The sequence below is a fragment of the Anomaloglossus baeobatrachus genome, chromosome 5 (genome assembly GCF_048569485.1).
Source record: "Anomaloglossus baeobatrachus isolate aAnoBae1 chromosome 5, aAnoBae1.hap1, whole genome shotgun sequence".
In the NCBI taxonomy this organism is placed as follows: domain Eukaryota; kingdom Metazoa; phylum Chordata; class Amphibia; order Anura; family Aromobatidae; genus Anomaloglossus; species Anomaloglossus baeobatrachus.
Genome location: NC_134357.1, coordinates 325,046,372 through 325,062,337, shown reverse-complemented (window position 1 = coordinate 325,062,337; position 15,966 = coordinate 325,046,372). Strand labels below are relative to the sequence as shown.

Sequence of the window (15,966 nt, the reverse complement as noted above, 5' to 3'; positions counted from 1 at the left end):
CATACAAAATACGTATACAAGTTACAGTAGACAGACTAGTACAGAGGGAAGAGGGCCCTACCCTTGCGGGCTTACATTCTATAGGATTATGGGGAGGAGACAATAGGTGGGGTGTAGGTCAGGCGGCGGCTCCGCACGGTGGTCGGGCGGCAGCTCCGCACGGTGGTCGGGCGGCAGCTCCGCACGGTGGTCGGGCGGCAGCGAGTTCATTGTAGATTGTAGGCATTTCTGAACAGATGAGTTTTCAGGTTCCGTTTGAAGTTTGCAAGGGTAGGGGATAGTCTGACGTGTTGAGGCAGCGAGTTCCAGGAGACTGGGGATGCTCGGGAGAAGTCTTGGAGTCGGTTGCGTGAGGAGCGAATGAGAGAGGAGGAGAGGAGGAGATCTTGGGAGGACCGGAGGTGACGTGTTGGAGTGTAGTGGGAGAGTAGTTCGGAGATGTACGGAGGGGAAAGATTATGCACAGCTTTGTAGGTCAGTGTTAGAAGTTTGAATTGGATACGGTGGAAGATTGGAAGCCAGTGGAGGGACATGCAGAGGGGAGAAGCGGGGTGGTATTGAGGAGAGAGGTGGATAAGTCGGGCAGCAGAGTTAAGGATGGACTGGAGAGGGGCGAGCGTGTTGGCAGGGAGGCCACAGAGGAGGATGTTACAGTGTACAGTCTGGCCCTTGTGCACCAAAACCTAGTTAGCAGAAAACTTCAATTGATAAAGAAGAACATTGCAAACCTGTCTCTACATTACATTACAAAATCATGCTGACTGGTTCTTTTTAACAAAGAAAACCCCTTCCCGTTTCATGCTATCAGCAATGGCACCACATGGAAGAGAAATGTCACAAGAGTTGAGAAACAAAATAATGTCTTCATGCAACAAAGATAAAGGCTACAAGAAGATCTGCAAAGCTTTACTTATCAGTCAGAATACGGAATACTTCATTCAAAAGTAGAGTCACAATAGCCTTCATATTTTTCTGCATGGACCCTGGTAAATTGTGGGTGGGCTTTTTGTGGATGGGCTTTCGCAGAGGCTTTCTTCATGAACAACACCCATTCATGCCATTCCTCTGCAGTGTATACAGTATTGTATAATGGAAAACACCCACTCTGGTATACTCTTTAGTTTAGGGTAGTGTACAAATATATGCTGCTCTGTCTCTGTACACTCTTAACACAACTGATTGGTAGGATGCCAAACCACCACTGACTTGAATACAAATGAACTATTTTAGGTCATCATCAATATAAAAATGGTGTAAACATGTTTAATATATGGCTGTTTTCGACTACTGCATGAGTAAGCTTAGGTGTATACTGTTGTACATCAAGAGTGCACAACCTTTTTTTTTGCCTGAGGGCCACATTGTGATAATGTGCATAGTGCACAATCTATACAGTTCGAATTATAAAATCTCAATCTATACAGTTAGAAATATACAATTTGGTGACAGATCTATTTTAAAGAGTAATGATTAAAAAAGTCTGATGTTTCTTCTGTTTTATTTTTTTTTTCTAGCTCTCCGATGCTTGGGAATTCCAACTAGAGCAGTCACAAATTTTGTTTCAGCGCATGACAAGGATGCAAATCTGAGTGTCGATAGTATCTATAGTAAAAAAGGAAGATCAATGAGTAAAGATACACTGTGGTATGGAAAAGATTTCTTTTTTTTTGCTATTTCTGCCAGTGTGATATGTGTAGACATCATGACGGTGTTACTACGATCTGACATCATACCATGAAAAATTATACTTAAATTATCCATAATGAGAATATATTATTCTGCCAATATTTCATCTCACCTATAAGTATATATACAAGTACAATCTCAATTTCAAAAAAGTTGGAACTGTATAAAATGTAAAGAACACAAGAACGCAATGATTTGGAAATCTCTTATAGTCAGATTTTATTAAAATTAGAAAATAGGACACAGAGCAGAGGTTGGAAGACATTTTACCATTTCATTTGAAAACAATAGCTAATTTAGAAGTTGATGGCATCAACACATCTCAAAAAAGTTGGGGCATGGTCATGTGTCCCATTGTGTAGCATCCCTTCTTTTTACAACAGTACGTTCACAAAGTGACAAGATCAAATACTGCCATTTTCGTAGAGGAACGTTTCTCCATTCTTGTTTGATGTAGGATTCCAACTGCTCCACAGTCCTGGATCTTTGTAGATTTTTTCTCTTTATCAATGCACCAAATATTTTCTATTGGTGAGAGGCCTTGATTACAGATGGCCAGTTCACATCACCAAAACTCTTCTTCTATGAAGCCATGCTGTTGTTATGGATATCTTGATGAAATTTACAAACTTTCTCTTTGAAATAGTCATTGCCTAGATTTGTGCAAATGTTTCTTATAAATCCTTTATATAATGATCAGCATGTATCGCACCATTCAATATGAGTAAGCTGCCCATGCCACACTAATGCAACCTCGTATCATCAGAGATACAGGCTATTGAATTGTGAACTGATTACAAGCTGGATGGTCTTTCTCTGATGGAGTCCACAGGACATGGAGTCTATGGTTTCAATAAAGAAATTCACATTTTGATTCATCTGAGCACGGTACAGTTTTCCATTTTTCCTCAGTCCATTTTAAATGAGCATTTCTCTAGAGAAGACACCACCATTTTTGGATTGTGATGATACAGTATATGGTTTCTTCTCTGCATAATAGAACTTTAGCTTACATTTGTGCATTGCGAAATGTGTTCACAGACAATGATTTCTGGAAGTATTTCTGAGCCCATTTAGTGATTTGTATGATCATATCATCCCAGTTGTGCCACCTCAGGGTTTGTAGATTACTAGGATCTAATTTTGCCCATCTGCCTTGTCCCATATGTATATGTCTTTTGCCAGAGTCTCTGAATCTTTTTTATAATATTATGTAATGCAGATGATGGTATATTCAAAGTCTTTCCAGTTTTACATTGAGAAGGTTTTTCTGAAAGTGCTTAACAATTTTTAGATGCAAAAGTTATGGATGGTGAAGCTATAACCATGTGAGACACTCTGCCTCTCTAACATGCTGTTGTTATACACAGTCACAGCTATTTTACATTAGTACCACTTACTTTTCCAACTGTTTTTTAAACTCTGTCCCAACTTTTTTTTATGTAGCTGCCATCAGTTTCTAAATGAGCAAATGTTTTCAACTTAAATGAAAAAAAAGTTTTAATATCACTAGGGATGAGCGAATGTATTCGCCACTATACGGTATCCGAGGGATAACAGGCTATTCGCACCATTCGGTATCCGACGGATAAAACAACATCCCCTCCGATACTTTCATTTTCATTTCTGACATCCTGGCGCCTGTTTTCCAACCAATGAACACATCTGATGTTGCTTGCCCTCACAGTAATGCCGCAGCCATCTTTGTTGTGGTGTTACTGTGATTGGCTTGGCCACACAGCATCATAGGGGATATATAAGCCAGCGGCCATATTGTGAACATGCAGTGATAGGGATGTGGTGGTGATTGTTGCTATGCGCCGCTAATTGGATTAACACCGCTTCCTGCTCCGATCAGAACATGTGATCGGGTTTTGTCCTCACATTGGCCACTCTGCCCTTTTTAAACCAGCATGCCCCTCACCTCGGACACGCTCCTCGAAAAAGCTATTGCGAAACACGTGTTGGAGTGTGAGGGTCACAGCAGTTCATCAGTCCCCAGGTGATGTAATTTGAATGACTATTATACTGTCCTGTTTGCCTGCTCCATACTGTGAATGGTTGATGACTTGTGCTTTTCTGTGCTTTCTTTCTGCACTTCTTATGCATTTACTAGGCACTTATGCCCTTTTTCCTGGGTAAGGAACCCTACATCCATATACTCTTTTTATTTACTTGTTTCCGTATTATGGGCATGAAATTTTGGATGGGGTACTAACCAGTAAAAATTAACTATTTTTCGATGCATTATTAGTAGCGCAGATAGAACCACAGAATCGCACTTGTCTTCAATGAATGGTCTTTTTGGCTCAGGGTTAATATATATTCACCTGGTGTCTTTGATGTGTATATCCCAGATTCACAAAAAAATTTTTTGACTATTTATTGGACTCAATATATTAATTGTCTGTGTCTCTCTATTTACTGTCGGTACCTTTATGCTATATTTTAGTTTTTTAATGAAAATAAATAAAGATTGGTATTTTACTATTATCTTTGTCACTCCTTTAATTGGCCATCTACTGATGTCCAGGTTGTGTTTACATCAAACAAATGCAGTTTTTTCATTCTCTTTTATTGATGTCTGAAATCCCTACATAGAAGTCTCCACTATGGGCTATTTTGGAGATTTCTAGATCGGACTTAAGGCCATGTCACACTAAGCAACATCACTGCTAAGGAACAACTTTTGTGACGTAGCAGCGATGTTGCTAGCGATGTTGCTGTGTGTGGCATCCAGCAACAACCTGGCCCCTGCTGTGAGGTCGTTGGTTGTTGGTGAATGTTCTGGGCCATTTTTTAGTTGTTGCTCTCCTGCTGTGAAGCACACATCACTGTGTGTGACAGCGAGAGAGCAACAACTGAATGTGCAGTGAGCAGTAGCCGGCTTCTGCGGACGCTGGTAACCACGGTAAACAGCGGGTAACCAAGAAGGCCTTAACTTGGTTACCCGATATTTACCTTCGTTACCAGCGTCCGCCGCTCTCAGCTGTCAGTGCCGGCTCCCTGCTCTCTGCACACGTATCCGGAGTACACATCGGGTAATTAACCCGATGTGTACTGCGGCTATGTGTGCAGAGAGCTGACATTGTGAGAGCGGCGGACGCTGGTAACGAAGGTAACTATTGGGTAACCAAGGTAACGGCTTCTTGGTTACCCGATGTTTACTGTGGTTACCAGCGTCCGCAGAAGCCGGCTCCTGCTGCCTGCACATGTAGCAGAGTACACATCGGGTAATTAACCCGATGTGTACTGTAGCTAGGTGTGCAGGGAGCCAGCGCTAAGCGGTGTGCGCTGGTAATGAAGGTAAATATCGGGTTGGTTACCCGATATTTACCTTAGTTACCAAGCGCAGCATCGCTTCCACGCGGTGCTGGGGGCTGGTCACTGGTTGCTGGTGAGATCTGCCTGTGTGACAACTCACCAGCAACCCGTGTAGCGACGCTCCAGCGATCCCTGCCAGGTCAGGTTGCTGGTGGGATCGCTGGAGCGTCGCTTAGTGTGACATCTCACCAGCGACCTCCTAGCAACTTACCAGCAATCCCTATCAGGTTGTATCGTTGTTGGGATCGCTGGTAAGTTGTTTAGTGTGACTGGGCCTTTACACACTGAACACAATCATAAAACTAAATGTAACTAGTTCCTAAGCTCTCTATAATTATCACAAAGACTATGGGGAAATCAGGGCTCCTAAACTGACCTTCAAGCTAGGGGGCCCTATGCTATCCCTAATCTCAGGGATACTCCTAATGGTGGAGATGTCTGAGTTTCCTTCCTGACCAGCCCTGATCTGATACCCCTCCCCCTACACTAGGGAGGCCACGACAGGAATTAAACCCACAGAAATAGACAGGAGAAACCAAAACTCTGTCACATAGCATGCACACACAGAGGTATAATACAATAAGAGATAAGGAGGAAAACAAGAGCAGGGAGGAAACAACAAAATGTAGGGTAAACTCCACAACCATTTCAAACAAAAAAATCAACTCTTTCTCCACAAAGTCTTCGACACCACAACACACAGACCAACACAGAATAAACTATAGTTAGCATGGGTAGAATATTTCATCCAGCCTAAATATGAGAGGAGCAGATGTGACTGGCTTCCTCACAACATGTTTTCAAAGGAGCTTAACGAGCAGGCTAGCAGAGATTAACTTTTGCTAGCCTGTCTATAAGGCCGGAGTCACACGTGCGAGAGACTCGCGCAAGTCTGGCATCACATCACCCGGCACGGCCACATGCTCTGCTAACAGGAGCGGGTCGGCTGCATGTATTTCTATGCAGCTGAGACGCTCCTATCAGGAGAGTGTGCAGCCGTGGCGGGTGATGTGATGCGAGACTTGCGCGAGTCTCTCGCAAGTGTGCCTCTGGCCTAAATGAGCACACAGCAGGTCGACACCCGAGTCTGCCTGTGTTGATAAGAGACACCAGAGAGACCATCAGAGTCTGCAGTGTGAACAGAGCCTGATGCCGCAATGACAGTTTGTGCAAAACTTTGTATGACAATAATGATGGCTGCAGACAAAAATTTAAAGACGTTATCTGACTTCCCAAAAAATGTTCAAATGGAGAGGCATGTGATAAAATAATAACAGACACTGTAGCCTACTTGCTATAACCCAGGTGATTGGAATGGAACACAATTAGAAGTGCTTCTGGTGATATAAAGTTCTGATCAAAGCCAGGCCTCCTATGACAGTTGACTAAAAAACAGGACTCAATGCTTCATGCCCCAGCGAAGTCTATCTAGGACCAGTCTATTGGAGCTGTCACTAAATTTAACCTGTAACTTTTCTTTGATCAAAATAATGTTAACAAAATAAAATATTTTATTTACATTATTTTAGGGTATTTGCTCACTTTTGCTTTATTCTTAGATGTTACTGTGTATAGAGGTCTTTATATTGCTTGTCTTACATTGATACTGAATTCAGGGCTGACAGACTCTCTTTACGTATAATGCAGGGACCTTTCACATTTATTTTTAACATGTTAATAAGATAAATAATGAATAATGTTTGCTTGGTAAATTCTGTAATCTTCAGGAATTTCCATGTTTGGAATGAAAGTTGGTTCACTAGAAGTGAATTGGGTTCCCGTTATGGAGGATGGCAAGTGCTGGATGCCACACCACAAGAACTTAGTGGAGGTATGGGATAAGGTCTATCACTTTCAATAAATGTTTCATAGGCGTTGCTTGGTGTAGACAATCACTAATTGTTACAACTGCACCTTTAACCCCTTACCTCTGCAAATTATTTAGTTTTTAAGTTTTTATCTTTCCTCGTCTTCTTCCAAATCGCTATGTGGTGACTTTTTTTTTTGCGGGATGACTTGTAGTTTTGAATGTCGCCATTCATTTAACCATTAAATGCACTGAAAAAAAATCCAAGTATGCTGAAATGGGGAAAAAAATGCTATTCTGATTTTTTTTTGTTTTTTTTTGTTTTTTACATATCTATATTCTCTAAAAAAGTTACCTGATTCATGATTTTCCAAGTCAGTTTGATTACAGCGATACCAAACTGGTGTAGCTTTTTTTTTATTTACAGTCATATGAAAAAGTTTGGGCACCCCTATTAATGTTAAACCTTTTTATTTATAACAATTTGGGGTTTTGCAACAGCTATTTCAGTTTCATATATCTAATAACTGATGGACTGAGTAATATTTCTGGATTGAAATGAGGTTTATTGTACTAACAGAAAATGTGCAATCTGCATTTAAACAAAATTTGACCGGTGCAAAAGTGTGGGCACCTCAACCTAAAAGTGACATTAATATTTTGTAGATCCTCCTTTTGCAAAAATAACAGCCTCTAGTCGCTTCCTGTAGCTTTTAATGAGTTCCTGGATCCTGGGTGAAGGTATATTTGACCATTCCTGTTTACAAAACAATTCCAGTTCAGTTAAGTTTGATGGTCGCCGAGCATGGACAGCACGCTTCAAATCATCCCACAGATGTTCAATGATATTCAGGTCTGGGGACTGGGATGGCCATTCCAGAACATTGTAATTGTTCCTCTGCATGAATGCCTGAGTAGATTTGGAGCGGTGTTTTGGATCATTGTCTTGCTGAAATATCCATCCCCTGCGTAACTTCAACTTCGTCACTGATTCTTGCACATTATTGTCAAGAATCTGCTGATACTGAGTTGAATCCATATGACCCTCACCTTTAACAAGATTCATGGTGCCGGCATTGGCTACACAGCCCTAAAGCATGATGGAACCTCCACCAAAATTTACTGTGGCTAGCAAGTGCTTTTCTTGGAATGCCGTGTATTTTTGCCTCCATGCATAACGCCTTTTTGTATGACCAAACAAACCAATTTTTGTTTCATCAGTCCACAGGACCTTCTTCCAAAATGTAACTGGCTTGTCCAAATGTGCTTCTGCATACCTCAGGCGACTCTGTTTGTGGCGTGCTTGCAGAAACGGCTTCTTTCGCATCACTCTCCCATACAGCTTCTCCTTGTGCAAAGTGCGCTGTATTGTTGACCGATGCACATTGACACCATCTGAAGCAAGATGATGCTGCAGGTCTTTGGAGGTGGTCTGTGGATTGTCCTTGGCTGTTCTCACCATTCTTCTTCTCTGCCTTTCTGATATTTTTCTTGGCCTGCCATTTCTGGCCTTAACAAGAACTGTACCTGTGTTCTTCCAGTTCCTTACTATGTTCCTCACAGTGTAAACTGACAGTTTAAATCTCTGAGACAATTTTTTGTATCCTTCCCCTGAACAACTATGTTGAATAATCTTTGTTTTCAGATCATTTGAGAGTTGTTTTGAGAAGCCCATGATGCCACTCTTCATAGTAGATTCAAATAGGAGAACAACTTGCAATTGGCCACCTTAAATACCTTTTCTCATGATTGGATACACCTGCCTATGAAGTTCTAAGCTCAATGAGGTTACAAAACAAATTTAGTGCTTTAGTAAGTCAGTAAAAAGTAGTTAGGAGTGTTCAAATCAAGAAATTGATAAGGGTGCCCATACTTTTGCACCGATCAAATTTTGTTTAAATGCGGATTGCACATTTTCTGTTAGTACAATAAACCTTATTTCAATCCAGAAATATTACTCAGTCCATCAGTTATTACATATATGAAACTGAAATACCTGTTGCAAAAACCCAAATTGTTATAAAGAAAAAAGGTTAACATTAATAGGGGTGCCCAACCTTTTTCATATAACTGTAAGTTGAGAAAAAATATTCTAAATTTGTTTTGGTTTGTGTCGTCATTTTCCGAGACCCATTACATTTTTATTTTCCCATAAATTTTGTTAGATATGGACTTGTTTTTTTGCTTGAGGAGCTGACAGTTTCACTAATTCCATTTTTGGCTATATATATATATATATGTATATATATATATATATATGTATATATATATATATATATATACATATATATATATATTTTTTTTTATCCGTTCTTATTGCCTTTTTTAGATATTAGTAGTGGCAAGAAAAACATTTCTTTTTTTTTTTTTGTTATGGCATTTATCGATCATTTTGTGTTTTGATAGATCAAACCTTTATAAGCATGGCAATAGTAAATATGTCTATATTTTTATTTTTTTACTTTGGGGAAAAAATGGATGTGATTTGAACTTTTAGATTTATTTTTCATTGCTGGAAAGCTGAGCCCGAATCGGCAAATGTCGGTTGTGTTATACAGCCGTTGTCTGCCTCCCTACTACTGTTAACCTGACAAATGCTATTGACAATCTGTGATAGCGGACTTTATTATAGTACGTGGCCCAGAAGATCACAGGTTAAAACTCTGAATGAAATTAAAAATCACAGTAAAAAAGTTTTCAAAATATATTTAAAAAAAAAAGTTTGAATCAACACCATTCTCCCACATTAAACATAGAGAAATAAACATTAAAAAAATACACAGATGTGGTATATAAAATGATGTGAGACATAAAAATATTAAATAACTCAATCTGTAAACGCTATAATGAGATAAAAAAAAATCTATACGCCAGATTTGCAGTTTTTCAGCCACTGCAACATCACAAAATATGCAATACGAGGTAATCAAAACATAATTTATACTCAATATGGTGTTAATAAAGACATCAACTCAGGAGGCAATAAACAAGCCTTGCACACAGCTTCATCGACTGAAAATTGAAAACTTTATGGGTCTTGTAAAATGGCAATGCAAACAGATTTTTTATTTTTTTTTTTTACGAATTTCCATTTTTTTTCCTGAAATAAAAAATAATCATGAATGTTTGGTATTAATTGTACTGAACTTGACATATTGCCAGTGGTGGTAAATGGGCAATACCATGCTCAGATTCTCGGTACTCATAACGAGCAGATGGATGTTCGGATGGGTTCGATTCGTGTACTCAGTATAATGGAAGTCAATGAAAGGCCAGTAGGTGCATGGACCAATATCAAAACTGTGATGGAAGGTGCAAGCGCAGGATTCTAAGAGGTGTTAGCGCAAGTGAAAACATGCCTGTCAATTAAGAAAGTAGAGGGCTTGGCCATATGAACTATCTTATTGAATGTGCTGTGGACAGCATTGGTCTGTCCATGCAGCTCTTAGCACCTAATTTCTATAATAGTTTCAAAAAGATTTTCCTGAAATCAAGCCCTTGCATTTGGCAGTAAAAAGTTATCATTTCTCTTATAATGTCATTTGGCTGTGACAAACTAATTTATGTCCTTCTTTTCTACAGGAATTCATTGCCTTGGCCCAACCTCAGTCCATGCCATTAAAGAAGGAGACATTCACCTTGATTATGATGGACCATTTGTTTTCTCAGAAGTTAATGCTGACCGTATCACATGGGTATACTATGACAAGGATCTCAAGGAGAAAGTATACACAGACATTGAAACTGTGGGGAAGAATATCAGCACCAAAGCTGTGGGGAACGATGAACGGATAGATATAACAAACAGCTATAAATATCCAGAAGGTTTGTTGTGTTTTACACTAATTACTTTTTTTGATGCTATATACAGTACAAGTCTCTCAACATGCCATCTTATTATGTCTTGGAAGGACAATTCTATGTTGAATCTATGTGGAAAACTGGTAATTGGTAAGAAAATAGTACGCAAACAAGTATTAAAATGCTAAGTACGCGAATCGAGCCAGTCGTATGCTCGGATGGGCTCAACTTGAGTACCGAGTATAATTGAAGTCAATGGGAAACACAAGCATTTTTCCTGAAGACCCTGACAGGAGGGCAGGGGGGTGAAGGAAAATCATTGAAATGGATGGAAACAGCACTCAAATGGAATGGAACAGCATTGGGAAGATGGCTGGATGCATCTGTGGCTCCCAGGTCGCAGAAAATTCTACCACCCAAATGAAAGTCCTCTAAGGAATTCTTTAAGTGCACCTAAAGAATCCATTAGAGGTGTTTCATTTGAGTGGTGGAATTTTCTACAACTCTCCCTCTAATACGGTGGATCTTATCCTGGATTGTGTTTCATCTCACTGGCTCATCAGTGACCGATGGAAGCTTGATGCGACACCACATCAGTCTTCAGCATCATATGTATTGGTATAGTATAACCGCAATGTTATTTACCTATAATGTATATGGCGTGTGATTTATTCACAGATCATCTTTGGCTGCTGTGATCCTTATTTTTTTTTTCTTTTATGATATTTTAGATTTATAAGGCTCCCCACGCTTAGGATTTGGGTTTGCTTTAACCCTAATGTACACTGTGTTAGGATAAATGGAGCAGTATTCTTTCTGTATCTATTAACTTTTATTAGAACTGCGAAAGGAGTGTTGTCGGCTACTTGCTGCTGTCCACTTCTACTTGTGTGTACATTAGTTGTGGGCTTCAGTCCACAGGGCGCAGATACTGTTTTTCATTTTATTCTTACTTTTGAATTTCTAAAAGCCTTCACATGTCCGCACAAAAAAACACACATGTGGCACAGTCCGTTTTGATCATCCGTGTGTACGTGTGTGTCATCCGTGTGAGACATACTAGAATCAAAAGAATAAAACAAGGACATGTAAAGAGCACCATAGGTTATAATGGTTATTTGTTGTATCTGTGAAAAAAACAGATGCTTCATGTACCGTAAACACTGACATGTACAAGGGGCCTTAAAAGGGGCTATCGAGACAGATAATATTGATGAATTATCCCTAAGAGAACTCATCAATATCAAATAGGTGGAGGTTCCCTCACTGATGAGTTATCATCAGCTCCGGCACCCACGTTGTAAACACATGGAACAAAGCTGCAAAGTACAGTCCCATTCAATGTGTAGAGGACGATGCTAAGTACTGCAGAACAGACCCTATTCAAACTAATAGAAGCCGTTCTGCACTATTCAGCAACAGACACTACACATTAATAGGGGTTGCACTTTGCACCTCCGTTCCACATGGTTGCGAAAAACTATCACAAGATCAAGTAACAGCTGATCAGTTGGGGTGCTGAATATCAGATCCCTACTTATCTGATATTGATGACCTATAGATGGGAATACCACTTTAAATGAACGCAGTAATAATTATAAAATGTGTGCTCAAAAATATAAATACATAAACTGAACAAGCAACATACTAATAGGTTACTGTGCCCCTCTTTCAGAGTCTGAAAAAGAAAGAGCCATTTACTTAAAAGCTTACAAAAAGTTAAAGGAGATGGGCATCCTTAAGAAGAACAGTACCGAGATGCGAGGCATTGGGAAGAAACGGCGCAAGAAAAGATCTGGATTTGATGATCCAGATGAAAAGAAGGAAAAGTTCGACATTCAAGGAAGATTTGAGCTGAACTCATCCACAAAGGTTGGAGATGACATACAACTGACGCTGCATCTAAAGAACTCCAGCAAACAGAGTCAACCTCTTAAAGTAAAGTTAAGCTCCTCTACCATTGAGTACACCGGCAGACCAAATTCTGAAGTATACTCTGATGATGCCACTCTTACTGTGCCACCCAAGAAAGGTAATACATTATTCTACTGACTCTAGTTTGTCAGCTTAAAAGCATTTTGGCATGGCAACTACCGACACATTACCTTTGTAGTCCATTGCAGTGGCCACAAAGGCAAAATTATTAATTGTTTATATGTAGAGGTCAATTGCTTTACTTTTTTGCTAGAAGGAAGCTGTCACCAGGTTTTACTATATAATCTGAGAGCACCATAATGTAGGGGCTCAGACCCTAATTCCAGCGATGTGTCACTTGCTGGTCTACATGCTGACATTTTGCTACAATCACTGTGTGTAACCCTGCCTTCACCACTGATTGGCAACTTTCTGTGTGCACTATGCATTGACAGAAAGCTGCTAATCAGTGACAAGGAAGCATTGAGGAACCTAGTCCTCTAGTGATAATCTCCTGCTGATAAAACACTGATTTAATCCACACTGAACACACATCCTATTTAATCTCTGGACTCAGGCTCGGAACCCCTACATTATGCTGTTGTCAGATTTCATGGTGAAAACCCTGCTGACAGATTCCCCTTAATTTCTCTACAAAGGAAATATATTGCAGATCTTTGTACGTCAGGTGGCCAGGGTGCTGCTGTGCAGAAAAAGACTGTGAATGAGTCAGCAGCACTGAGTCAAGGTTTTCAAGGTTGACGATAAAACCAGATCTCAGTTCTCCATTGATCATAAAGTGATGATACACTGCTCACAAAAAGTTTGGGATATTTGGCTTTTGGGTGAAATTTATGTAAAATGTAAAAAGTTCATGCTACTGTGATATTTTAATATGAAAGAAAGCTATTTAAGTAGAAGCACACAATGGTGGTTTCCTCATCTTAAAGAATGTATTGAAACCGAAGCCATCAACATTGATGGTATAGCCCCCAAAATGTCAATGTCCCAATAACTTGTCATGTGGCCTTGAGTATCAATTACAGCTTGACAATAATGTCTCATGCTGTTGACAAGTGGAGTTATTGTCTGCTGAGTCATGGCATCCTATGCTTTCTCAAGGGTGGCTCTCAGGTCATTGAGGTTATGGAGTACAGAGGTGCCACGAGCCTCTACACGGTGACTCAGCTAACCCCATAGGTTTTCTATGGGATTCAGGCCTGGAAAAAGTGGAGGCCACTCCAAGTGAAGGCCACTCCATCCCAGTCTCCAGCAGCCATTTCCTAATGATGTGACCTCAATGAGCTCGTCCATGAAGATGAAATTAGCCCTGTGTTCTTCCTGCAGAGGTACCATGACTGGATTAATGATGTTATTCAAGTAGTAGGGGCTTGACTCTGTATAATTCCCAATGTGTAGAGCAGTTCTGTATTGACTAGACATACTTGCCCACACTGTTACAACACCACCACCAAAATCTCAACTGATCATAGAATCATAAAATGGTAGAGTTCGAATGGACCTCCTGGGTCATCTAGTCCAACCCCCTGCTCAAAGAAAGATTCACTACATCATCCCAGACAGATGTCTGTCCAAACTCTTTTTAAAGACTTCCATTGAAGGAGAACTCACCACCTCTTGTGGCAGCCTGTTCCACTCTTTGATCACCCTCACTGTCAAATCTAATCTGTGTCTCCTCCCCATAAGTTTCATCCCATTGCTTCTAGTCTTTCCTTGTGAAAATGAGAATAAAACTGATCCCTCTACAGTGACAGCCTTTAAGATATTTGTTGACAGCGATTAGGTCTCCTATCAATCTATTTTGCAAGCTAAATAATCCTAAATCCTGTAACCATTCCCTATAGGACATGGTTTGCAGTCCAGTCACCATTCAAGTGACTCTTCTCTGAACTTGCTCCAGTTTGCTAATGTCTTTTTTAAAATGAGGTGGCCAGAACTGGACACAATGTTTCAGATGAGGTCTGACCAAAGAGAACTAAAGGGTGATAATGAATTCATGTGATCTAGAATGAATGCTTCTGTTAATACATCCTAGAATGGTGTTTGCCTTTTTTGCTGCTGCATCACACTGTTGACTCATGTTCAGTCTGTGATCTATTAGTATACCTAAGTATTTTTCACACATGCTGTTGGATAGCTCTATTCCTCCCATGCTGTATATGCTCTTTTCATTATTCTTGCCAAGATGTATGACTTTGCATTTCTCCCTGTTAAAAAAACATTCTATTAGTTTCTGCCCAGAATTCCAGCTTGTTTAGATCTTGTTAAATCCTCTCTCTATCTTCTCTAGTATTATCTATTCCTCCTAGTTTTGTGTCATCAGCAAATTTAATCAGTCTACCCTTAATTCCTTCATCTAAATCATTGATAAAGATGTTGAACAACACAGGGCCCAGGACAGAGCCCTGTGGTACCTCACTTGAGACAGTCTTCCAATTGGATGTGCTGCCATTTATGACCACAGTGGCTCATGGATAGCACTCTCCTTGACCTCTACAACATCTGTGGTGGCCATAATTTCTGCCCGGCGTGAATTGACTTTCATCAGTTAACAGCACTGAGGTCCATTGGTCCCTCGTCCAGCAAGACAATGATGCCTGTGCTTGATGGTGTGGTCAGGTACACTTGTAGGTCATCTAGCATGCAGACCACACTAATATTAATGGTTTCGAATAGTATGACATGACGCTTGGGTGCCTCTCACCTCCCTTAAATGTGCCTGGATTTGTGTTGTATTCATCATCCAATTCCAAAGGGCATTTAAAATTAAGTGGTCATCACTCAGTGTAGGATGTGGCCAAAGGATGTCCACTTCTATGTCTTTCGGCGACTCTTCCAGTCTCTTTGTATCTCTGTTGCAACCTGCTGATGACACTCTGTGACACTCTAAGCTCAGTGGTCACTTCTTTTTTCTGGGAGCATCCTGGCACTGTTGATCAATTATTAGGTGTCTTGGTCTCATGATGTCAAAATGTGAACAGCATGATGAGGAGCACGGTTTAAAAAACAATTCTAATTCAATCTTGAAATGTATTGGGGCAATTCATGGATCAAACACTTGTGAATTTTACCATTAAGCTCTTTCATATAGAACAGCAATTTATGTAAAAAGTACTGAAACATTTAACAGTTGGACATGTGCATTCAAAAGGTTAGAGAAGGTCAGATTTAATTCACCTGAAAAGGTTAGAGAGCATTTTCGGATATCCTGGAATTTCACCCGAAAAACAAATATCCTTAACTTTTTGTGAGTAGTTCATATCCTAATGATATTCCATCACTTTGTTTAATATACAATAACTGAATTCTATTAAGACTTGAAGTTTTTTCTATACTGGAACTAAGTTCTGCTCCCACATTGTACCAATTATAAAAACTGTAAATAGTGACAGTCTGCCCCATTGATGATAGGT

The 15,966-nt window shown here is 39.9% G+C and overlaps 1 protein-coding gene across 1 annotated transcript in view; it reads left to right on the top strand.

The window, feature by feature from the left end:
• The window catches only part of LOC142311401 (protein-glutamine gamma-glutamyltransferase E-like), an 80,129-nt gene that overhangs the window by 48,690 nt on the left and 15,473 nt on the right, over nt 1-15,966 (top strand). The window contains exons 7-10 of the mRNA XM_075349788.1: nt 1,515-1,644; nt 6,738-6,841; nt 10,400-10,642; nt 12,294-12,650. Of these exons, the coding sequence (XP_075205903.1) occupies nt 1,515-1,644; nt 6,738-6,841; nt 10,400-10,642; nt 12,294-12,650 (834 nt within the window). The remainder of the gene's footprint in view (nt 1-1,514; nt 1,645-6,737; nt 6,842-10,399; nt 10,643-12,293; nt 12,651-15,966) is intronic.